The 24,916-nt window shown below is 43.1% G+C and overlaps 1 protein-coding gene across 5 annotated transcripts in view; it reads left to right on the top strand.

The window, feature by feature from the left end:
- Nucleotides 1–11,549, top strand: part of LOC122390802 (broad-complex core protein-like) — a 90,157-nt gene extending 78,608 nt beyond the window's left edge. Inside the window, exons 7-8 of one of the 5 annotated variants that reach the window (XM_043384118.1) lie at nucleotides 5,020–5,358; nucleotides 6,139–6,620. In XM_043384118.1, the coding sequence (XP_043240053.1) occupies nucleotides 5,020–5,354 (335 nt within the window). In that variant the 3' untranslated portion in view covers nucleotides 5,355–5,358; nucleotides 6,139–6,620. Of the gene's footprint in view, nucleotides 1–390; nucleotides 1,519–3,547; nucleotides 4,641–5,019; nucleotides 5,359–6,138; nucleotides 6,621–8,136; nucleotides 8,637–10,453 lie in introns of those variants that run through there. The other 4 variants (XM_043384128.1, XM_043384119.1, XM_043384132.1 and 1 more) reach the window with 4 other exon arrangements.
- The last annotated feature ends 13,367 nt before the right edge of the window (nucleotides 11,550–24,916 follow it).

Here is a 24,916-nt window from a genome sequence, read left to right on the forward strand (position 1 = left end):
TCACTCATCATTCTAGGTAGATATTAGGTCCACGTGATCACTCCTCTATGTCTCATCTGGAGACCCTTACTCATTCCCTGATAACCTACGGATACTAACACACCTCTATAGTGTTCTGATGTTGCATAACTTTATTCGCTCTCCATCTTTCTTCCCACTTCCATTTTCTCACATACCTCCCTCACTATGTTGCAGCTAGACTCTCGCATCGGTCTCTCTGACGCCTTAATCTGCATGTCTTCCCACTTTCCCTTCCACTTACTCGTCCATTTCTTCGTCTCTCTCCCCCTAACGCGACGGAAGATTTCATTCATTCATATCGAGATGTCTTTCGTCTGCATCTGTCTCCCCACTTTCACTTTCTCACTTCTCCCTCTCTCTCCTTTTCAGCCGGCGACTCGTTCATCTGCCCCATCTGTGGAGGCGGCTACGCCTACCGTCGAGGTCTCGCTGAACACATCAAGAAGCACACAGGCATCACCACCTGTCCATTCTGTCATCAGTGCTTCGCTACGGCCTGTAACATGAAGAGACACATCGTCAGGCGTCATGGGCTTACGAGGGAAGAAGTGGATGAGATGACCGGCAAGAGGAGCTATTAGGGTGATGGTGATGTGGAAGAGATGGGTGGATGTGGGGTGAGGTGTGGTGGGAGGAGAAGAAGACGTTTAGGGGTGGTGGTGTGGGAGAGATGGATGGATGTGAGGTATACAGTGTAGTTAGGGAGGAAGATCTCCAAGGGTCGAGTTGCACGGCTCTCGCGGGATTAAGTGGTAGGTTTTGCCTTTTTACATTTCCGGCTATATCTCAGAAACTAATCGATATACGATAAAACCATTTTAGAGGATCATGGCAGGCATAAGTACGAATAATTCGATCTCATCTTCAACCCTTAAAAGCTTATAACGAAGAAGATATAGCCGGAAATGTACTGAATTTCATAGGGGCAAAAGCTACCGCTAAAACCTGCGAGACCTGTACCTATGTGATGTAAAACAATGTTCAGAGTTAAGATAGTGCATGTTGTTCAGTTGATGTGTGGTCACTGGTTGTGTCGTGGTTTTCAATGCCGCAATGTCAACTCTGGAGCAATTGGAGAACATTGTTGTAGAGTTGGCACCGCGAATACATGTGGTGCTTGCTGAACTTTCTGTACAAAGAAAGGCTTTGTAGGCAAGGCACACATTCCACATTTTTCTGTTGGACCTTGGTTTCTCCATGTTTATGGTGGTCTTGTACACTAAACATTGGTACCCCCAGATGTTCATGCTTTCATATGATATACGTTCAACGCGTTAGATTGCTCATGATCTTTCTAAATAAAACACCGCGCTCCGGCGTTTAATGTTATATGCCTGCGCCGTTACCCACACTGTGCTAAAGTATGTTGTTTCAATTGATCGTTGGTCTCTTGTGACCGAGATCTTTTTATCATGCCATCGGCTTGTCTCTGTTTTAACCTGAATTTATCTCAGACTGTGTGACTATGACTTGCTGTTAATAAATGGAGTTCCCATTGTCTGCATTGATCGGGGACTGGGGAGCACAGAATGAGGTATTTGAAAATACTACTTACTCTATGGCGCTAAGAATGGTTTTCTTTGTATTGTTTTCTTGCTGTTTTTATAGTTGTTATATGCTTTGTAGAAGTAATTTTTCGGTTCTTTTCTTTTTCAGTTAGCACGTATAGTGAAGATTTTCACGTTATGTTCGACATTTTTTGCATGTCCTTTTTTACTTGCAGTAGTACTTGCTTTATGTAAGCATAGGTATAAGTTCTATCAGAGAAAAAGTTTTTAAATGGCCTCCTTAGACTGAACTACCAAATGATGACATAATGAAATAATGAAATGAAGTGAACTAATTATTTCATTTCATTTTGTCATCATTTAGTATTTCATGGTAAGGAGGTCATTTAAATGCTTTTTTCTCATAGAACATGTCCTTCTTTCGTTGATTTTGTGCAAATAAATGGTCGATTCCGAAAGCGTTTTACACAATCCATTGAGTGTGACGGTGTAGCTCGATACCGCCAAACAATGACACATTGACACATGAGAAAACTCGAGCACTTTTTCTGCTGGACTTGGCTTGTCAAGCAAAACACACTCCGTTTTATTTAGAATTAATTTTTAATCAATTTTATCTAAACAGAGTCTATGACGAGTTTGATATTCACATGTTCGTTCATTAGAAGTCGACGCCTTCACAACCACATAATCCTAACATCAATATTCTCATCTGATAACTGGTAAGTTTTATTCGCATTGTCACGTTTTCTGCCACCATATATTCATCGTACAGGCTTGCGCTTTCGTCTACCCTATGCTTTCGTGTAGGTATCTTCTAGTTATATTCTCCATATTAACACAGACTTTTTTCTATCTTTACAGCTGGCGGTGCATACGTCTGCCACATCTGCGGCTCCGCCTACAGCTATCGCCGTGGTCTTCTACAACACATGCAGCGTCACACTGGAGGAACAACATGTCCAGTATGTCACCAGATCCTGGCCATGCCGCACATCCTGAGGAAGCACCTGACGAGAATGCATGGGATGACGAAGGATGAAGTGGATCGCTTGACGAAGACGAGGGGCCATGCGCAGAATCTCGCGGCGTATGTCGCGGGATTGCAGGCTCAGTCTGAACCGGGCTTTCAAAACTCGGCTCAGTCTGTCCCGAGTTTACCGACTCAGTCTGAACCAGGCTTTCAGGCTCAGTCTGACCCGAGTTTGCAGACTCAGTCGGGATGGGAAGCTGGTTCGCAGTTTTCTGAGGAGAACAGTTGAATCTGAGTTGACCGTCGGAAAGGGGAATTTCTCACTGATTGGGCCTTCGCCGATGTGGATGCTCGAGTTTCGGATGTCTTCTCAGATGGTCTGATGAGAGCTATGTGGGGAACGCAGCGATTCCAGAAATTGTCATCTTGGTTGGTTGGTTACACTTGCTAGTGATAATGAATCGGCTGTCTTTCCGTCGTTGAACACAAGCTACGGCTATTCGTGGTAGCGTCCGTCCATGTCTTAAATGTAGTTTTCTCATGTATTATATAAGCTTCTTTTTCGTTTCAGAATCTGGCGTCATGTTGATCGATTTCTTGGATATCGTTTTTCTTTTAATGATGGTATGTAAATAAATGGAGCACTGAAAACCCTTTTTTCTTTCGGAGAAGTCTGGAGTGACACATTTGTAGATTAGCTGTAAACCTACGCCGACCGAGGTAAAACAAGAAGAGCAATGGGATTAGCTTCTAGCGATAAAGAGATTCCTGACCCCTAAAACCTACAATAATTACTTTTCCATTAAATTTTGTGAAGGAATTTCGTGTTTGACACACAATTTGGAATAGTTGCTCCAATTAGCTGGCTTTCCCATGAATTTCCCACGCCTTTTCACATACCCACCAATCTGCATTTCCTGTCAATGCCACCTGAACTGTGTTTTGAATTCTGGGTCCATCATTTCCATGTCTTCAACATTCTCTCACACCACTATTCCCACCACTATTCTTCCCCTCATCTCACACCCCTCCCCGTCTTTTTCAGCTGGTGGCGCCTGTACCTGCCCAGTCTGTGGCCTGTCATACGCCTATCGAAGAAGTCTCACGGAACACATGAAGAAACACTCGGGCCAGACTACCTGTCCAATCTGCGGCCAGACGTTCGCCCTCGTCTACTTCATGCGGAAGCACATGGAGAAGAAACACGGGATGTCCAGAGAGGAGGTCGACAATTTGACGAAGCGGAGGAGTTATTACTACCCTTCGCAGAAGTAGAGTTTGGTGGAATTCTTTGAAAAGAAGCTGGGTGCGGTGGTGTTCTTTGAGCAGAATTAGAGTTTGGGTAGATAAAAGTGTTGGATCTAAGATATGTGCAGTATGAAATCGCTAGCTAGTGGTGTGGCGTATCTGTGAAACATGATCACAGGAACTACTTTCCGGCGCAGAACTGGGGTTTGGTGAAGTTCTCCGAAGAGAAGTTGAGTCTGATAGCTGATGTGAGATATAAGATCTGTGCAGTGGACCTTTTTAGCTAGCGGTGGCGGTATGAGCTGTCGAAGCGTAAGTAGTGCGTCAGTTCTGTGGGCTTAAGAAGGGTTCGGTTGGTAGTGATGTGAGCTACAGTGATGTACATGTAGTTAAGTTTTGTTGCTAGAGCTTGGAGTTCTTTGCGCGTTAAAGTAGACCCCTATTAGGGTCTGCCCTGTAACGCCAACATTGCTGTTTGAACTGTGACCACACATCACTGAGGATCTACGGATCGTAAAGGACCTATGGATCACATAGAACCACAGATTATAGGATCTACACACAGAGGGTCTACATTCAGAGGATCTACGGATCTTGGTCGCCAACGATAACTCTATGAGGGTTTCGTATTTATATCTGATACAGTGATCTGAGGAGCGAGAGAGGCTGTTAAAAAGAACTGGCATTTTTCTATAGATAACCTTGTTGGTGTTGTCACTTTCATTGCCTGCAGCATGTCCTCCAGAAGGCCCTCAGTGTCCTCTCCATCATGTTGTTACCGTTCCGTCCTTTGACTGTTCTTTGTTAACCTTGAGCGTGTTTTTTTGTGCATGTTTCATGGCTTTTATGTATGCTATCTGTTTGAAGAATTGTAAATAAATCAGCTTGTTGACATCTTGTTTTGATTTTCTCGCGTTCAAGGTACAATATCAGACTTTGGGCTTTTACACTCTGAAATAATTTTATCTCGAAAATAGTATCAAGTACGTAAGCTGCAGGCCTCAAAAGGTTTTAGCCGAAGTGCGTTTTCCTTGCTTCAACCAACAAGTGAGTGTTGGACCTTTGTCCCGTTCGGTGTCTCAGGTTATTAAGGTATAGCATACCTAATCGCATACCTACTCTCAAAGCATTTGTGTTGCAGAGCACCCAATGTCTTGCTCCAACGTCTCCCTTTGTTCCGCAAATCCCTTTGTATGACATCCGAACATCATAAACACACATGCTTTCACGTGCCCCAATGGCTAACACACCTCTTTCTGTGTTTTTCAGATATCGGTCCTTTCCAGTGCTCCTTCTGTGGACTCCAGTACAGTCGTCGACGAAACTTCACCGAACACTTAAAGAAACATACGGGTGCAACCACGTGCTCAATATGCAACCAGTCCTTCGCCAGGACGTACAACTTGCGCTTACACATGGCGAAGACCCATGGTCTGGCGAGAGAAGAGGTTGACAGGATGACCAACAAGAGGCCTTATATGCAGAACACGAGTTCTTCCGTCGTCAACTACGGCGTGCCCGGTGGATCTTCGGCATATTCAGAAGCTTTGGAAGCTTCAGAGACTATGGAGGATTCGGTATCTTCTCGGAGGCTTACATCCTAAGCAGGTGCGACGTTTGTTTGTAGTCCCTGCTTTGGTAGAGCTTTGTGATGGTGATTGTGGGAAAAAATACTTCTTATGCTGTTTATCCTTCCGGCTATGTCGTATCTGATTTTGTTGTAGCCTTCAGTCAATTGGATTATGAAATCATTGAATTCGGATATTGCATTTGAACTGGGAATTGAACCGCAAAGCTCTTTATTTTGCCGCCTAATATCTTACAACGAAGCAATAATAAACAACCCAGTTGAGACGAACTTTGAACGTTGACGGTGATGTCATCGATCCATCACCTGAACTGAATTAAAGGTCGTGTAGCTAAATGATGATATGAGGAGGAATGGAATGGTTTATGAAGGGAGCATTACAAGCAAGAATGTTGCAAATACGTTGAGTAAAACACGAAATTAACTATCTTATGTTGTTCTGAGGAGAGCATATGAAATATATGAAACATATGAACATATGAAAATGTTTCCACAGGCATGGGGTATATTGATGCCTTTGACCTTTCCCTTTGTCATAGCAGTCGCCTAATGCGTCAATGCTAATTCTTCGTTTCATGTCCATAGCACACCTCTCCACCTCTCCCTGTGTTTCAGCCGTTGATCCTCTGATCATCTGCCGCCATGCTTCGTCCCGCAGCTCTAACCTATATCCACTACCTCCCTTTATTCGATGCTCCCTAACTGTGACGCACTCACGTATCTGTCCCAGCCTTACTCAGCTGAGTAATCTACCAATGCTCTTCGCTTTCCTAACGGATATCCCTTTCTCTCTGTTTCAGCTGTCTTCCGCTGTACAATCTGCGGAGTCACCTACTGTCACCGGCGCAACCTCACCGAGCATCTCAAGAAGCACTCCGGCAAGACCAAGTGTCCAATCTGTCTACAAACGTTCGCCATGATCTGTGTCCTGAGGAGACACATGGTCAGGAAGCATGGTCTGGCGAGAGAAGAGGTGGACAGGATTACCAACAAGAGGACGTATCCTCAGAATCTGAACATGTTTCCCTATGGAGGAGTGGGAGAGTTAGGGGTTCGTGGGGTTGTAAGTGGGGCTGTAGCTGCAGGTTTGCCGTCTGCGAGTCAGGGTGTGGTAGGTGGTGATACAGGCTCTGCTGGCTTGAATGCTGGGAGTTGGGATGTCGGAGCTGGTGCTTTAGGTGCTGGTAGTTCAGGTACAGGAGAGACAGAAGTGGCATCGTATGATGCTGCTGTCGCTTCCTCTTCGGGAGGCTCAATGTATGTGGCAGAGTCGTCTGAGACATCCCAACCGCCTCCAGGGTCCTAAATGTCTGGTGAAAGTGAACTCCTCTTTGGAAGCCCTGAGTCCTCTGTGTTTTGCCTTTTCTATCCTGGCGTAGTCCTCCTATCCAACGATCTCCAAAATACGATGCTTTGGATCTTCTAAGTCACGTATTCCTCTCCGCCCTTTGTGACCTTGCAGACTTATTCATCGTTTTTAAAAGTGTCTTGCAAATTATATCATCGTCTTCGCTCACCGGTATCACGTCACGGGCTACCGCTTTTTATGAAACCCCGCTGTCTCTCACTTTTTACACTCATTCGCCTTTTCATCACTCCTTTACTCATCTTCCTTGACTTAGCCTCACTGTTGTGCCCCTTCATCGTTTTCGTCCTATCTAGCTCATCGGTCTTAAATAACTCATTTATTATTAACTGTTGACCGTTTCTGAAGGGCTCTCTTTGCACCCCATACCGAGCAAATACCTTTGTAGTGAACACAAAAAGTGTGCTATTCGTATGCAACGGTAGCTTACACATATGTTTTACACGATGTGTTGAACGCTGAATTCGTGAAAACTACGCATTACCGGGAGTGTTACTCTTTGTAATCTTACGGTGCGTTGTAGCGAAATCTGTTCATTAGTCGAAGAGTGTAAAGACTTATGCACTAGGGCTGTATAGTGAAGTAGATACACTAGAAGCGGTTGTTATGAAAGCAAGTGACTGTGCTTTGGATGGGGGGCAAGGGAGATGTGATCGTGATGGATGACAGTAGAAGACCTTGGTCTTTTCTTCATGTTGACAGAGGCTATGTTCTGTCATTGAATCGGTTACTTTTTCTTGTTCGTTTGGTTTTGTCCTGTTTGTCTGTTCTTTTTTCTTGACCTTATAGGTCTGCAAGTTGATGTGTAAGTTCATTCTTTGTTTGTCTTTGCTAGCCTAGTAGTGTGCATAGGGGCTGTAGTTTCGCCGTATTTTCTAGCACCTGTATGCCAAGTGCCAACGATATCACGGCTTGGCATCATACAATCCCGAAATGATTCAGATTGTCTTGATTTAATAAATCACATCGTTTTGACGTCTTTTTTTTGGTGTAGCAGTAAGATGAATACGTAATATATATGGATGAAAGCGTGGTGGAGCAACGCTGTCTTCTAAGACATAGTGACACAAAGACTACATTTTTGACCAAACGGCTACTTTTCCTTTCATCAATTGGAATCCAAGTACCTTTATGTCATATGTGCCTTCTTTTCAAAAAACGTTGTCGTTCAAAAAACGTAAGGGATTCGGGATACGTGCGATCGGTTCGCATGAAAGGGAAAGCAAAAGCAGCAATTTCGTTACGATTTAAAGTGCCGGTAGATAAACTAGAGCGCCGAGCTGTAGAAAGTGCAGTTCGTACCCCTAAAACCACAAAACAATACTGGTCTTATAAACCATCATCATTCTCATCGTCATCGGTGACAATAATCCTTAAGGCCATATATAGTATAATCCCTACCCTCCTTCACACCTCTTTTTCTCGTTTTCAGGCACTGGCACATTCTCGTGCCACATTTGTGGCCGGACCTACAGCCAACGATGTACTCTCACCGAACACTTGAAGAAGCACACCGGGCAGACCAAATGTAAAATCTGCCACCAAACACTCTCCACAGTTTGCCTGATGAGAAAACATATGGTCAAGGCGCACAAGATGAGTAGGGAAGAGGTGGATAAATTGACCAACAAGAGGACCTACTTGCAGAGTCATGAATGGGCAGAGGCTTTTAGATCGACATATGCTCAGCGTCAGCAGTCGTCCGGACGGAGTGGGGCGGTTGAGACTTCTACGGGAGAGGGAGGGAGTTCGTAAAGAGATGGAGGAGAGAGAGAGAGACAGACAGACAGACAGAGAGACAGAGAGACAGAGAGGGAGAGGGTGAGAGACAGAGAGAGTGAGAAAGAGAGAGAGAGAGAGAGAGAGAGAGAGAGAAGAGAGAGAAAGGATGAGAGAGAGAGAGAGAGAGAGAGAGAGAGAGAGAGAGAGAGAGAGAGAGAGAGAGAGAGAGACAGAGAGAGAGAGAGACAGAGAGAAAGGATGAGAGAGAGAGAGAGAGAGAGAGAGAGAGACAGAGAGAGCTTCAGGCAGGGACGAGTAGGTTTCGGGTTTTAATTTTGGTGACTGTCCGTGGGCTTCCGGTGTCCGTTCAAGAACTCAACTATGTTTTCGGCACTTTTTCTCAATGTCGCCTGTTGTAACGCAGTGCAGTCTGTTTTCATCTATATATGTGTAGTTTTTCTGCTTTGTTTTGCTCGATTTGTGTAAGGTATGCGCTGTTGGCTACCGTTGTACATATTCGTTGCCGATATCACTACCCTCTGGTCACCTACGGTTTGAAAAGCTCAAGCGTTGGTTTTTGTCCGCTTTTGGGGTACTTGTTTTCATCGCTTTTCAGTTGTGTTACCGTTCTGGTTCAATTCGTTTCAAACTTTTAGCGCGGATAAGGATGATGATTCGCATACAGGCGAGTGGTAATGTAGTTAACGGATTGCGGTAATGCAGTTAACAGATTGCGATAATGTAGTTAACGGAGTAAACGATATCGAAGAAAGTGGACGTAAAAGTGTGAGATAAGCTGTATGGCTACAGGCCTTGCTTGTGCACTGTGCAGCTCTTGTGAACTCCATAGGTGGACTGTACATTCTACCTGCAGTGGCTGCCTAACTCGCCGGGCAAGCAGTCGGACTTTTGTGTGCTTCTTTTTCATGTTAACGTTCTTTGTAGTTACCCTCGAGTGATTGTGCTTATGTTTTGATGAGGGCCGGTTGAAACTGGTTATCTTTCTGTGTAGCGCTAGTGTTATTTTTAGGTGTTGCAAAACTGTTCTGGTGTAATGATGACTTAGTGGGACATGTTTGTAATAAAACACACCTTTTTGTCAGGCTTTTTCAAGAAACACAAATATTGTTGATTTAGTTTATAGCTTTGCCAAAGTTAGACCCCCTAATGAAAAGGTGGAATATGGAATCAAAATTGAAAAAAGTGAAGATCGAAGACATAGCGCTGAGTTGCAGAGCTGTGGGGGGGAGGGGGGGCGACTGCAATATCAGAACCAGCAATGAATAGGCACGGTATGTGATCAGTAAATACAGTAATTGGTCTTCAACCAATGTAAATCTGGCACAGCTGATCAATGGATCGCTTATGACTTCAATTGCAATAATTGTGATGGTAACAGGATTTGCTTGGAAAGGACGACATTTTGATTCAGTCTTGATTAGTATGCCAGACACCATCACAGGGTTAAATATATTTGATAACTGCTCAGCATTGTGCTCCTATCCTTTATCGCCGTTCTGTTTTATGACTCATTCCTCGTCCTTACCTTGTTAGAAGTCTTAAAACGAGCTACGTTCTCATTAGGTTTTCAGTACATATAGTTACTAGCTCTTGTCCTAGCTACACCTCTTAGCTCTATACCTCATCTAATATGGATATCTATTGCCAAAGTTAGAATGTCTGTTAGGCAACCGAAACCAAACCAAATAATAACAAGTTGATAACAATCAAAACCATGATATAATAAAGTGTAGAAAAAAACGAGTTGCGATTTAACGATAGGGCTCTCCTAACGAATCTTCATGTTCTCTTCTCAATCCTTTTTTCTTGAATACACACACTCATTCAACCTCATGCTACACTCCCTGAGCCCTGGGCCTTGGACCCTATTCCTTATTTTCCTTCACATCCGCCAGAGCTTACTCCATCTTCAGAAGTTGTTCTATACAAGTCCTTTTTCGCAGCGGTACCAACTAATTATAGCTAACTGTTCTCCCCACTAACGTGCCTCCTTTCTCTGTCCACAGCTGGCGGACCCCACTACTGCTTTATCTGCGGTAAGAGTTATTCCTTTCGAAAAAGTCTAACTGAGCACCTCAAGAGTCACTCTGGAAGAACCGTCTGTCCCATCTGCCACAAGAACTTTGCGATGCTCTATCATCTGCGGAGACACTTGGTGAACACTCATAAAAAGACCAGGGAAGAAGTGAACGTGCTAACTAGCAGGCGACCGGACTACATCCACGATTACCAGGGTCTCTAATCGTGTGTAGAGTGTTTGGTCGCTGTCGCTACTGTCGCTTCGAGAGAGAGGGAGAGAGAGAGAGAGAGAGAGAGAGAGAGAGAGAGAGAGAGAGAGAGAGAGAGAGAGAGAGAGAGAGACGCTATCTACACGGTAGCGAGTTTGTAAAAGAGACACCACATAGCCGTGTGAATGTTGCTGGACGGTCTTGATTTATGCGTGTAAATGTGTTATATCCATTGTAAAAAGCTCCAATGGCTTTGCATAAATGATAAGTTTTGTGTCGCAGAATAGTTGCATTTTTTGTACTGATGGGATAAGAAATCTGGAGTTGGCAATACGGCTTTGTGCAGATGCCGCTTGAAAAGTCGTCGGGGTAAAAATACTGCTGGTTCCCGACATTTGCCACTGTTTTGTAATGTGCGTCATCTGTCTGGCTCGATTCTGGTACGTTATGAACATAGAACAAATTCATGATATAGGTACGTGATGCTGATGAGGACAGATTGTGAACGTTGTGCGCGTAGAATAAATGCATCGTAGTATGACAAAGAAGGCAGCATTTTTTTTTTTTTTTTTTAGACGATGGTAATGTGTCCTAGACCATGCTCTCATGGAGTAAAGCAAGTTTTTTGTATTGTGTGTAGAACTGCTGTGTGAAGTTTTTGCTGCGTAGATATAGTTATAATAGACGCTAAGTTTTCTGCCTTTGGATGCGCGCTAGATGTTTGGTCAAGTAGGAAGCTCATTTCTGTTCAAACCAGCCATGATGAATGACGTTCTTTGTGAATATGTTGTCAGTTCATGTAGTTTTTAAGGAATACAGTGAATGTGTGTGCCTATTTAAGGTACTTGAGTTATATAATACAGGCAACCGTTCCAATGCATCCTGTTTTTAATCACGCCAAATAACACTGACACGAAGAAAATATACGTAGAAGGGACTCGAAAGAAGCAATAACAGCAGCGTGCAATAATAAAGAATTCAGTTGTCCGGCATTTCAAAGGCAAGAACCTACATTGTGGGATAAGTAACAATGAATGAAGATTGTAGGGGCATTGGGCAACATATTTTAATCATTAGTTAACATATTTTTAGTTTCTTTTTTAACTCACGGGGTCCTTTGGCGGCCTCAACTTGTGTTGATTTTTCTACACGTGTTCGATTTCGTTTCCACCATTTTTGTTCACTGCGTTTTGGCTCCGTTTTCAAACTTAAATACACCTAAAAACCTTTTTTAAATAAAAGAACTAAACAATCATCATGAGGAAAGATTTGGTAGAAACTGCACAGCAACGCATAGGAAATGAAAGCCGAATAATTTTTAACTTGTATAATGTTTTTTCACGACATGTCACCCCCGCAGCGTCCAAGACCGCCTGTCTTGCTACGATAGTGACCGCTCCCCATTTTCTCTTTCACAGCTGATCTGCTCTTCTCATGTTCCATCTGCGGCAAAAGCTACTCCTATCGGAACGGACTTAATGGGCATATGAAAAGTCACTTCGGAAAAACTGTCTGCCCAATCTGTAACAAGACCTTTGGGATGCTCCACCACCTACGGCGGCACCTGGTGAACATCCATGGAAAGAGCAAAAAGGAAGTCAACGCTATTACAAGCCGGCGTCCAGAGTACAATTGCGACGATCAAGAACTCTAATCGTGTGTAGAATACGTTTTGACACTATCGCTATTGCCGCTACAATAGAGATTAGAAACGCTATCGACAGCGTAGCGAGGTTGTAGAAGAGACACTAGGTACAGGTCTCGCGGGTTTTAGCAGTAGGTTTTGCACTAAGAAAATTTAGTTTATTTCAGGCTATATCTTCGTCGTCTTAAGCTTTTAAGTGTTGAAGATCCAATCGACTTGTTATTCACAAGCCGGCCATGATGGTGTAAAATGACTTCATTTTAGACCGATTAGTTTCTGAGATATAACCGGAAATGTAAAAGTGCAAAACTACCGCTTAATCTCGCGAGAGCCGTGCATAGACGTGTGAATTCTGCGTGGCAAAGTCTTGATTTATGCGTGTAAATGTGTTGTGTCCGTTGTAAAAAAGCTGCAACGGCTTTGTATAAATGATAAGTTTTGTGGCGCAGAATAGTGACATTTTTGTACTGATGGGATAAGAAATCGGGAGTTGGCGGTACGGTTTTGTGCAGTTTGGAAAGTCGTTATGGTAAAAAAATGCTGCTGGTTTCCGACATTTGCAACTGTTCTATAATGTGCGTCATCTGTCTGGCTCGAGACTGGACTGTTAGGAACTGCAGCAAATTTATGGTGCTTTGTGATAAGGATGGATTGCAGCCGTTGCGCACGTAGAATAAATACCTTGTAGCATGACAAAGACGGCAACATTTGGATTGTTTTTGAGACGGCAGGAATGTGTCATGGACCATGCTTTCATGGAGTATAGCAGTCAGTACAGCAAGTATTGTGTGAAAAGCTGCTGTGTGAGGTGTTTAGGAGTTTGCTTTGCGTAGATGTAGGTAGTTGTAGTAGGTAGTCGGTAAGTTCTCTGCTTGTGGATGCGCGGTAGATGCTTGGTCAAGTAGAATATACTCATAGTCATTTCTGTTCAAACCAGCCATGATGAATGACGTTCTTTGTGAATATGTTGTCAGTTCACGTAGTTTTTTTTTTTAAGGAATACAGTGAATGTGTGTACCTTATATAGGTACTTGAGTGTATATATTACAGGCAATCGTTCAAATGCATCCTGTTTTTAATCACGCTGAATAACACTGACATCAAGAAAATACACACGTAAAAGGGACTCGAAAGTAGCAATAACAGCTACATGCTATGACGAAGTTATCAGTTTTCTCGCATTTCTAAGGGAAGGACCTACATTGTGGAATGATTGAACGACGAACGAATGGGGGCATTGAGCAACATATTAAAATCATAAGTCGATATACTTTTAGTTCTTTTATATGCTCCTTAGAGTTGGGTCCTTCGGCGGCTTCAATATGTGTTAATTTATTTGTCTGTTTTCGATTTGTCTACACCTATTTTTGTTTATATCGCACCTATTGGTTTCGGGTCCTAACTTGTATTTACCTAAAATGCTTTCTCTATAGGTAAAAGAAAACTAAACAATCCTCATATAAACAATGTGGTTGAAATTGCACAGCAACGCATAGGAAATCGAAAGGCGAGGATTTTTTGGAACTTGGAGAAAGTTTCTTTAACCCGCACCCGGCTGGGGGTCCTGGATTTCCACGCCCTGCTGGGGGGGTGTTTGAACACCCCCCCTTCTAACTCGGCTCCTGGGCCACGTAGCGATACGCGGAAGGCGGCGTTCGAAAGAGCGTCAAAAATAATGACGAAATCACTTCGGTCAATTTTTTGGTCAGGTCAAAGGTCAGGTCACCAGAGGTCATTGAAGGCAAAAATTCGCCGATTTCCAGGTCGAATGTCGACAATTTCCAAGAAGCCAACGCATAACTCGGGAACCAATAGAGCTACAGCGCCGCGGAAAAGCGCATTCGATAGCCCCATTAACGCCCTTTCTGAGTAATTCTCTCAGATTTGACCTAATGTCAACGGTTTTGCCTGCAGGGGGCAAAAACTGCAAAAATAGCCGATTTTTTCGGAAACAGTTTTTCTGCAATAACTTTTGACCCAAGCCTTGTACGAGCTTACTTTTACCGGCATCGTGTTCCTCTCGTCAAGACGCATCGAATGAACTATAACTTGACCTTGAAAGGTCAACTTGAAAATTTGACCTCAGGTCAAGGTCATGACCTGACCGGAAAGGGTCATGTTGCATATCAGTCGATCCGTATCGTCGAGCTGAACACATCTAAGGCGTTTTCATCGCTCTGGCATGCCTCTATCAAAAGTTATTTGCGAAAAACTGTTAGATACCATTCGTGACCTAGGATGACCTCAGGGCATAAACAAGGGTCACGGACACCATTTTCAAGGTCAATGTGTCTAAACCACTTGTAATTCGGTGTTTGAGAGTGTTTATAATGCCTTTCGTCCAAAGGAGGCGCATTTCAATTTTCTCCCATTGACTTATAATGGGGAGGTCGCAAAATTGACCTGACCTTAGGTCATCGATATCAAAATTCTGAGATAAACATTTTGTACATGCTATTGCTCTTAGCCATCGCTGAAAGTTTCAAAGCGATCGGTCACTCGGTGTAGCTAGGACAGACATTGAAACTTTTTATGAGGTGAGGTCACTTCAAGTGACCTGGTGACCTGACCTTGAATGACCTTGGTCTGAAATTTTCACAACATGTGCAGAATTGATGTATGATAAGGTGTACCAAAAACGGCGGCGCTCCGCGCCGCCGTTTTTGAGATATTCGCGAAAAACCACAAGGGGGGTGTTCAAACACCCCCCCCCCCAGCAGGGCGCGGGTTAAGACATGCACCTCTCAGCGTCCAAGACCGCCGTTCCAGATCCGATAGTGACCGCTTCCCATTTTCTCTTTCACAGCTGCCGGTCCCTTCTCATGTTTCATCTGCGGCAAAAGCTACACTTACCGGGGCGGACTAACCGAACATCTCAAGAGCCACTCTGGAAGAACCAACTGCCCTATCTGTAACAAGACCTTTGCGATGCTCCACCACCTTCGAAGGCACCTGGTGAACATCCATGGAAAGAGCAAGGAAGAAATGAACGTTTTAACCAGCAGACGGGCGGATTACAACTACGAATACCATGGACTCTGATTGTTTGTAATGGACTCTGGACTCTGATCGTTTGTAATGACTCTGGACTCTGGTCGTTTGTAGGTAATGTACATATTTGTGATGTTTTACGACCTACGAAGGCGCTTGATGAATATACATGGAAAGGGCGGAGAGGAGGCGAACGTTGTTTGGATTACAACTCTTTTTACCAGCAGGGACACTTATAGTGTGTAGAATGTGTTTTGTTTTGGTGGTAGTAATCTCTAACGGTGGTGGCGTCAAGTGAGACAATCGAACGATACGGTTGTTAGCGTTAACGCCAGTACCATTACCAACAGCCCCCTACCGTTAACGCTACCGTTAACGGGCTAATGCTGCAATGCAACCGTTTTAATGAAGAACACTACCGTTAAAGTCACCATTCTTAGTTGCGCTGCTTAGCACGGTACTCCGCTACCATTACTCTAAGCCCCTGAACTAACCGCTGCCATTGGCCCTGGACCAGGCGTCATCGTTACCTTAGTTAGTTCGTTATAGATATGCTAGTTATATGAATGTGCGCGACAGCCTTTTAGTTGATTCGTGTCCAATTCTTTTGTGTCTGTTGAACCGGTTTAAATGCGCCATAAGTTTGGTAGCGCAGGATACCTAATAACATTTTTGTATTGATATGCTGAGAAGTTGTGAGTTTTCGATATTGGTTTGTGTAGGTGCCGCTTGAAAATTTGTTGGGGTACAACTACTGGTAGTGTCCGACATTGCACCTGTTTTGTAATGTTCGTCATCTGTCTTCTCTAGGCAGGACCTGTGACAGGAACTGCAATAATTCCATGACGTTTAATGGTAATAAAAACACCTTGCGTACCTTGAGTGCGTATAATACCGTTTTGTGTAGCAAAAAAAAAAGCATATGACGTTTTGGAAAGTTTTCAGGGTCCAGGGATTGCAGCACAGATTAACTTATCTTGTGTCATAGACTATACAATGCTTGTAAAGTGTGCGTTGGGTGAGCACGAGTCGCAAATGGTTAATATGTGTATGTTCTGTGAAAATGCAGCTCTGACAGTCCATTAGTTTTCTTAGTTGACGTAGAGGTAGAAGCAAGCAGGGAATAAGCTTCTTTATATTGCTTTCATTGCTGTCTTTAGTTTGTCATTTATGTGGGTATACGACATTATGTACTGCACTGTCTGTAAATAGGGTGTCTCTTTATGTAGCTTCTTTAGCAATACGGTAACAAGCGTAATACAGGCAATGGTTTTTGTGCATCGTGTTTTATTTTACGCTGAATAACTCTGAAACGAACCCAATAAATGGGGAGAAGGATCGCAAGGGCATTGCAACCTAAAACGAATGTTTCAGTTGTCTTTTGTTCGAAAGGGAAGAGCTTTCATTTAATCATCGATCAATGGATCTGAGGGTCGATCGCCATCTGAAAGTCACTTTTAATTACACAATTTAAAGTTCTGTTTAAGGCTTGCTGGGATCTTTCGAGGGTTCAATTTGTTTGAGATGTATTCGTCTCTTTCCTATTTCTTAGTATCTTTTTTTTTGTATTCACCTATCTCTGTTCGTATTGTTTTGGTGTGGGTTCCTAGTCTAAATTTAGGTGGAAAACTTACTTTTTTCTAGAATAGAAAAAACTCAAAACAAGAAAACTTTACATCAAACTGCACAGCAACACAAGTTACCACCATTCGAGGAGTTTTGGAATTAAACTCTTTGTAAGGTTGTCCTCACCTCCCCTCCCCCGCAGCGCCCCCGCAGCGTCCAAGACCGCCTGTCTTGCTCCGCCATTAACCACTTCCCCTTTTCTCTGTTCACAGTTTTCGGGCCCTTCTCATGTCCCATCTGTGGCAAAAGCTACACGTACCGCTGCAGTCTGACAGAACACATCAAAAGTCACTCGGGAAAGACGGTCTGTCCCATCTGTCACAAGACGTTCGCCATGCTGTACCACCTGCGGAGACACCTGGTGAATACACATGGGAAGAGCAAAGAGGAAGTCAGTGTCATCACCAATAAACGCCCGGACTATAATTACTTTCATCAGGGGCACTAACCGTGTGTGGATTGTGTTGGTGTTGGTGGTAATAGCTCAAACGGTCCTGCTGTCCATTTGGATCTTTAGCACTTTAGTTTGTAGTCATGCTTAACGGTGGTAGCATTCGTGGCAACATTGTTAGCCTCACTATCGCTATGGTTCTTGTTCTTAACACAATTTTTGCTATATACCCCGCTGTCGTCAGTTAATGCTGTTGCGTGCTGCCTCTGATGCAGCTGTGGTCAACGCTGCATTCTTAATCAGAACGGCCCAGCTGCTACTGCTAGCTCGAGAGATTGAAGAAAACAACTGTAGGTAGTTATGTTGTGCGACAATCATCTCTGATTCATGTGTAGCACCCTTCCACCTGAGGCCTTGCGGTTCGAACCTAGAACGAATGGATGATGTTTGATGATGATGAGGACGAATTGCGAACGTTTTGCGCGTTGAATAAATACCTTGTCGTTTGGTCAGAGAGAAAAATATGGCGTACTTCTTGGCATCGTATAGGTACCTAGCGCAGAAGATCTTGTCTTGTATCATAGGCTAGACATAGGGGAGAGTGGGGTAATTTGGCCGGTGGTGTAAATTGGCCGCCCCCACCTGTACGATGTCTAATAAAAGTGAGTGAAATAACTCTAGTCTCTATTCATTTGTCATGGGTAGAAATAACTGGAGGACAAATGTCAAAAATTTGCCCCTCGTAGTTTTATTCAAAATTAATAAAACGTTAATTTCATTAGAAAATGGTAACTTTTACTTCTGTTTACAAAGTTTTATAACATGTAGTGTTTGGGCTAAAAACGAATTCAGACATTATAGCGCCATTCTTGGGGGTGTTCAGCGGTTCCAAGAGCAATTTTATCTAATTCCGTATAGCCGTGATGACTTTATAGACAAAAATTTTCAGAATGGCAATATGGGGTAATTTGGCCGGGACTAGCGGGGCAACTTGGCCGGTGCGCTCATGGTAACTATGCTGGGACGGCCGAGTTTTCATGGTCAATTGTACCATAAATGACATGATTCATGACCAACTTTGACTACTTCGATGCCTTACTTTCGATTGGTCAACTGTAAGAGCATGTGACGTCATCAAAGGTTACCAAACGTTTTTTGCTAATAAATCCTTACATAAAAATGGTACAGCCGCACAAATGGTCTCATTCTGTTCAGCTCGCCAAGGCGCATCGAATGATATGCATGATGACCTTGAAATCACGTAACCTTGAGGTCAAGCGACCTGATGCAACGTGACCTGAAGTCAACCTTTGACCTTGACTTGTCAAGGTCAACACATATATCTTTCGATGCGGACTGACGAGAGAATTACGATGGTACTCGAAGTTTTGGCCTAGCTTGATTACTTCAAAAGTTATTCGTAAAAAACTGTGATCGCATCTAAAGCCGCTAATTTGGCTATTTTGACCCCTGTGACCCCTGAGTCAACCTTCAAAATGCGGCAAATGCGTCATAGGACACACGCCATTGCTGAATCTGAAGCTGACTCGCAATATAACAGAAAATCCCGACCGCAAACTAACACCGGCCAAATTGCCCCACACCCCCGGCCAAATAACCCTGCTAGTGGGGCAATTTGGCCGCCTTGCAGACCTTTGTAATACGTCACAATTTCAATATAAGTAATTACTCTATCATTTCAAGTTCACTGTCCAGTAAAGTAAAATGAATGCGACACCTGCCAGCGTTGAGAAAATGCAGAAATATGTCGTCAATTTTAAGTTATATCGTTTTCTAAAAAAAGCGGCCAAATTACCCCACTCTCCCCTACACGTTTACTGTTCAGTGTTCAGTGAATAGTGTATTAAAACATGGTGTGTGTGGCACTGTGTCGACGCTCTTTGTAAATGTAGCTATGACAGTGGTGTTTCTTTCTGTTTGTGGATGCGTGGTAGAAACAGGGTAGAAGTTTGTGTCGTGTGCTTTCATTGTTTCGTTCTGTCATTTCTTCTAGTGCAAGACATTATGTATGACATTGTTTGTATAGGTGTCAGTTCACGCATTTTCTTTTTCGATTACAGTGCCAGCGTGTAATACAGGCAATCTTTCCAATTTTTGGTGTTTATTTATATTTACGCCAACTCACTTTGAAATGATCAAAATTAACAATAAGCAAAAGGGTCCCAAAACCGTAGGAAAATCTACCAGCATATATTGAATATTTTCGTTGTCCTCCGTTCGAATGGAAGAGCCTCCATTTAATGGTCGAGCAATAAGCAATGGGCTTCATATTTAAGTTTTTTGGACATTTTTTATTATTTATTGGGCTATTTAGGTACTTTGGCTTCAGATTGTATTTAATTAATTCGTCTGTTTCCTACTTTTTAATCTTCGATTTGTCTGCATCCCTTTTTCCGTATCCTCCTGGTTTCACTGCCTATGTTCAAGCTAGAAAATTTGCTGTTTTTGTGAAGAAAATAAAGATAACTAAATAGCTTTTCTTAGGAAGTTAGCTCGAAACCGTGCAAAAACCCGTGAGTATTCGAATTCCAATTAGTACTTAGTTGGAACTTGGAGAAACTTTTCTGGGCATGCCGCCAACAGCGTCCAAGACCGCCGTTCTAGATCCGATGGTGACCGCTTCCCATTTCCTGTTCACAGCTGCCGGGCTCTTCTCATGTTCCATCTGCGGCAAAAGCTACACCTACCGAGGTGGACTAACCGAACATCTAAAGAGCCACTCTGGAAGAACCGACTGTCCTATCTGTCACAGGACATATGCCACGTTACACCATCTGCGGAGACACCTGGTGAATACACATAGGAAGAGCAGAGAGGAAGTCAGTGTCCTCACCAATAAACGCCCGGACTATAACTACTTTCATCAGGGCCACTGATCGTGTGTGGATTGCGTTTGGTGCTCTTGGGTGGTAATGTCCTCTGACGACGACGGTGTCATTTAGTGAGGCAGTTTACCGCTTGAGATTGTAAAATTACTTTTCGGTGGCGGCATGTGTGGTGTGTATGTACATTGTAAAAAGCTCCTTTCATAGTCGAAAGTTTTTCTAGTTTACAATCACGACATTTGAGTACTGATGAAAAAGCGTAGTGTAGTGTGTAGCATCTATCTACTCGAGGCTTCTCCGTTAGAAAATAAAATGAATTCATTGTGTTTTATGACAATGGGGACAGATCGTTGTGCGCATAGAATGCCTTACATGGTAAAGGAGAAACGTATGACGTTTTTTAACGATGTCATGCTCAGGGTTTGCAGTGAAGCTTTCCGTGTATCATGACCTAGTGAGTGCTCCTGCGTAAATATGCTGTTTGCTCAGTGTTGGGATGGACTGTGTCAGTGCAGCCATGTCAGTGGTGAGTTTTCAGTGTGTAGATAAGAGGTGGAAGAAGGCTAGAAGTGTGTTTCGTTTGCTGTCATTAGTGTTCTTGGCCTGTCATTTCTAGGACTACACAACATTACGTATGACATTGGCTGTATAGAGGGTGTCTCCTAATGTAGCTATTTAGTCGTAGCATCTTATCTTTGTAGTAATATCAAATAGGCTGTCGTAGCTTCTTTAGGAATACGGTGTTTGTTTGTAATACAGACAATCGTTCTAATGCAGTGTTTTTGTTCCACGCTAGCTTACTCTGAAATGACCAAAATGAATGTGTAAAAGTATGGCAAGGCCTTAATAAAATATCTACGAGCTTTACCGAATATTTCGGTTGTCCTTCATTCGAAAGGGGAAGGTCTTCACTTCATTTAATGATCTATCAGTGAATCCATGAGCATTGAGCAGCATATTGAAGTTACTATTCATTGTACAATTTAACCTTCTCCTTTAGTCTCTTTAGGTGCTTTGGCAGGTAATTGTGATAAGATTCATTCGTCTGCTTCCCATTTTTAGTCTTCGATTTTGCCCGCGCCTTTTTCGTATTGTTTCGGTTTAGCTTCCTACAGCTTAAATTACTTGGAAAATATATACTTTCAGGCATTGGAGCGTTGTGTTGAGCATGTTTTTTGCTTGATAAGATTATTAAAAGAATTGAAATAACACGTTGCTTAGATCTATCAGAATGAAAAAATAGCAGGTTATTTTCCATCCTTTAAATAATCTAAGAAATTAGCCTTCTTGAACACAAAGCAGCTAAACATTTTTTTTTTTTAACAAGAAAAGTCTGCTCGAAACAGCAATATTACAAGTTATTGAAATCCGAGGTGTTTTTTGGAATTAGGAGAATCCTTTTACGGGTTTCCCTTCTCCACCCCTTCCCAGTAGTGTCCAAGACCACGTATCTAGTGACTCGTATAGTGACCACTCCCCTTCTTCTTTCGCAGCTGGCGCTCTCTTCTCATGCTCCATCTGCGGCAAAACCTACACCTACCGAAGCGGACTGACTGAACATCTAAAGAGCCACTCTGGAAGAACTGACTGTCCCATATGTAACAAGACCTTTGCGCTCCTGTACAATCTACGTAGGCACCTGGCGAACACACATGGAAAGAGTAAAGAGGAAGTCAGTGTCCTCACCAGCAGACGCCCGTATTACAACTACTACCACCAGGGACACTAATCGTGTGTTGAATACTTGTCCAGATTATATTTACAATGTGTGTGGTGTTGGTGGTTATGTCTCAAACGGTCCTGCCGTCCATTCGGACCTTTATCACTTTAGTTTGTATAGTTAATTAACGGTGGGAGCTGATGTGCTAACGGTGTTAGGGTCGCTATCGTCTTAGTTTCTTACTCTTATTGTCACTCTGGAAGAAAAGTCACTCTGGAAGAACCGACTGCCCCATCTGTAACAAGACATTTGCGATGCTACATACGTATAGGGGCGGTGTGAACTGCCGTGAAAATATGCTGTGTGCACAGTATGGAGATGCTATGTGTAGATGTAGCCAGTGGCGAAGTTCCAGTCTGTAAATGCGAGGTAGACGTAGGGTACAAGTGTGAACTTCGTTTGCTGTCATTACTGTTTTTAGTCTGTCATTTCTAGGGTACACAGCATCGTGTATGACATCGGCTGTATAGAGGGTGTCTCTTTACGTAGCTTCTTTAGGAATAGGGTGACTGTAGGTATGTAGGTATGTAAGTAATCAAGGCATTCGTTCTGATGTACCGTGTTTAATTTTGCACTAGCTTACACTGAAATGAGGAAAATGAAGAAGGAAGTTATTATTAAGGACATATCTGCGAGCTGAAGCGAATATTTAAGTTGTCCTGCGTTCCAAAGGGAAGAGCTTTCATTTAATGATCGATCCTTGGATCCATAAGCATTGAGCAGCCTATCAAAGTTACTATTTATAGCAGAACTTAAGGTTATTTTTAAGACTTCTAGTTAGGACCTTTGAGGGTTTCAATTTGTATTAGATGTATTTGTCTGTTTCCTTTTTTACACCGATTTCGTCTACGCCTATTTTTGTTCGTATCGTTTCACTTTGGGTTTCTAACCTAAATTTAACGAAAATTTACTTTTTTCTAGAATAGAAAGAAAACTATATACATAAAAAGCTTGCGTCAAACTGCACAGCGACACAAGTTACCATTACTCGACGGGTTTTGGAATTAAACTCTTTGTAAGCTCATCTCATCTCCGCCCCCCCCCCCCCTCCGCTGGTAGCGTTAAAGACTGGATCGGATAGTGACCACTCCCCAATTTTCTCTGTTCACAGCTGCCGGGCCCTTCTCATGCTCCATCTGCTACAAAAACTACGCTCATCGCACCACTCTCATCGAGCATATCAAGAGTCATTCTGGGATGACCGATTGTCCAGTATGTAACAAGAGATACGCGACGCTGACTCACCTACGGACCCACCTGGTGTGTCAACACGGCAAGACCAGAGAGGAAGTGAATATCATCACCAACAAACGGCCCGACTATTACCACTATCACTAGGGACACTAACTAGTGGTGTCAATTACGGAAAATCGGAATACCGATACCAAACCAAATACCAACCAAAACCGTGGGGTAATACCGAAACCAAACCAACTTGGGAAAATGAGGGAAATACCAACATTATACCGATTTCTTAGCCTCTTATATATTAGTGAGGGTTCATGATACCAACAAAATACCAAACACGTTACGATTGAAATACCAAATACCAAGTTGGTATCGGTTTGGTATCGGTATACCAAAAAGTTGGTATCTGATTGACATCTCTAACACTAACCGTGTGTGGAATGCGTTTGGTGTTGGTTAGAGAAGAGGAGGACATCGGCACCAGCAGACGTCCGGATTACAACTACGATTACCAGGGGCACTGATCGTTTGTGGAGCGCGTATTTGATGCTGTAGGATCTACAAAGGTACTTGGTGAATAAACATGGGAAAAGCAGAGACGAAGTGAAGGTTGTCCAGATTAGTGATGCGTGACAATCTTTTCTGATTCATATGTAGCATCTCACCACTTAACCCGCGCCCTGATGTGGGGGGCATTCCCCCCCCCGTGTTTTTTCTTAAATAGCGAGAAAACGGCGGCGCTGCAAATTTTCAGTACTTTCCCGGGCATCAATTTGACACTTTCACACAAAATTTCAAGTTACAGGTCACCTTGGGTGAGGAGTTATTGAGGTCAAACTGAGGTCATGTTCGAGCAAAAAAACATGACATCTTGAAACGCTCACCAAATCTACAGTTAACAAGCAATTTTAAAGTTATTTATGTGGTCGTGTAGACAAAAACGGCGCTACAAAACTGCTATCTCAGATTTCCAAAATTTTGGGATTTTGACCACTTAAAATAAACATGATTTTTTTTTAACTCCAAGCAGTCCCAAAATTTTTCGAAGTTTGAAAAAAACGGGATATACATGATAGCCCCTGTGCTCTTCCATCTACATTCTACATACCGAATTTCAGATCAATACCTCCTTTTTTGGCCAAGATATATCGAAAGAAACTCAAAATTGTTAACGTCAAATTTTTTAAGTCAATTTTTTTTGCAATTTAGACCACGTATCGCAAAACAAAGACCACCACTAGACTCCCCATGACGAGCTGCATCTAATCGATACCCATTTTATGCAAAAATATCAAGTTCAAAATTTGACCTTATTTGACCTGACCTCGACCTGACACCAGAACATACCCTAAACTAGCCCCAAAGGATGCCTGACTCACATAATCGCATTTGTCATGTAAAATGGACCATAAAACATGCATCACATGATATTTTCATGTACCCTCAGTGACCTGACTTCTGTGACCTGACCTGGTATCAGTGACCTCAAATAGCAAAATATGTGCTTTTTGGACAATTCTCCATCGATGATTTTCAATGCAAAGCATTTTACTCGATTTAACAACGTATTTCTTGCCTGTAAACGGTGAAAATTCGACCGTTGACCTGACCTGTGACGTCATCGGTTAGACTGAGGTCAATGAAATTAGGTCACAAGGTAGTTCCCCGCTGGGGCTATCCAACGCCTTTCGCCGCTTGTCGCTATGTTGCGTGGTTCTCGAGATCTTAGCGGGGGGCAAAATGCCCCCCTCCCCCCATCAGACCGCGTTGCTCGGCAGACCCCATCAGGGTGCGGGTTAATGCTTCCCGGTTAGAAACTAGAATGAATGGATGT

The sequence above is a fragment of the Amphibalanus amphitrite genome, unplaced genomic scaffold (assembly GCF_019059575.1).
Source record: "Amphibalanus amphitrite isolate SeventyFive unplaced genomic scaffold, NRLGWU_Aamphi_draft 000409F_arrow, whole genome shotgun sequence".
Taxonomy (NCBI): Eukaryota; Metazoa; Arthropoda; class Thecostraca; order Balanomorpha; family Balanidae; genus Amphibalanus; species Amphibalanus amphitrite.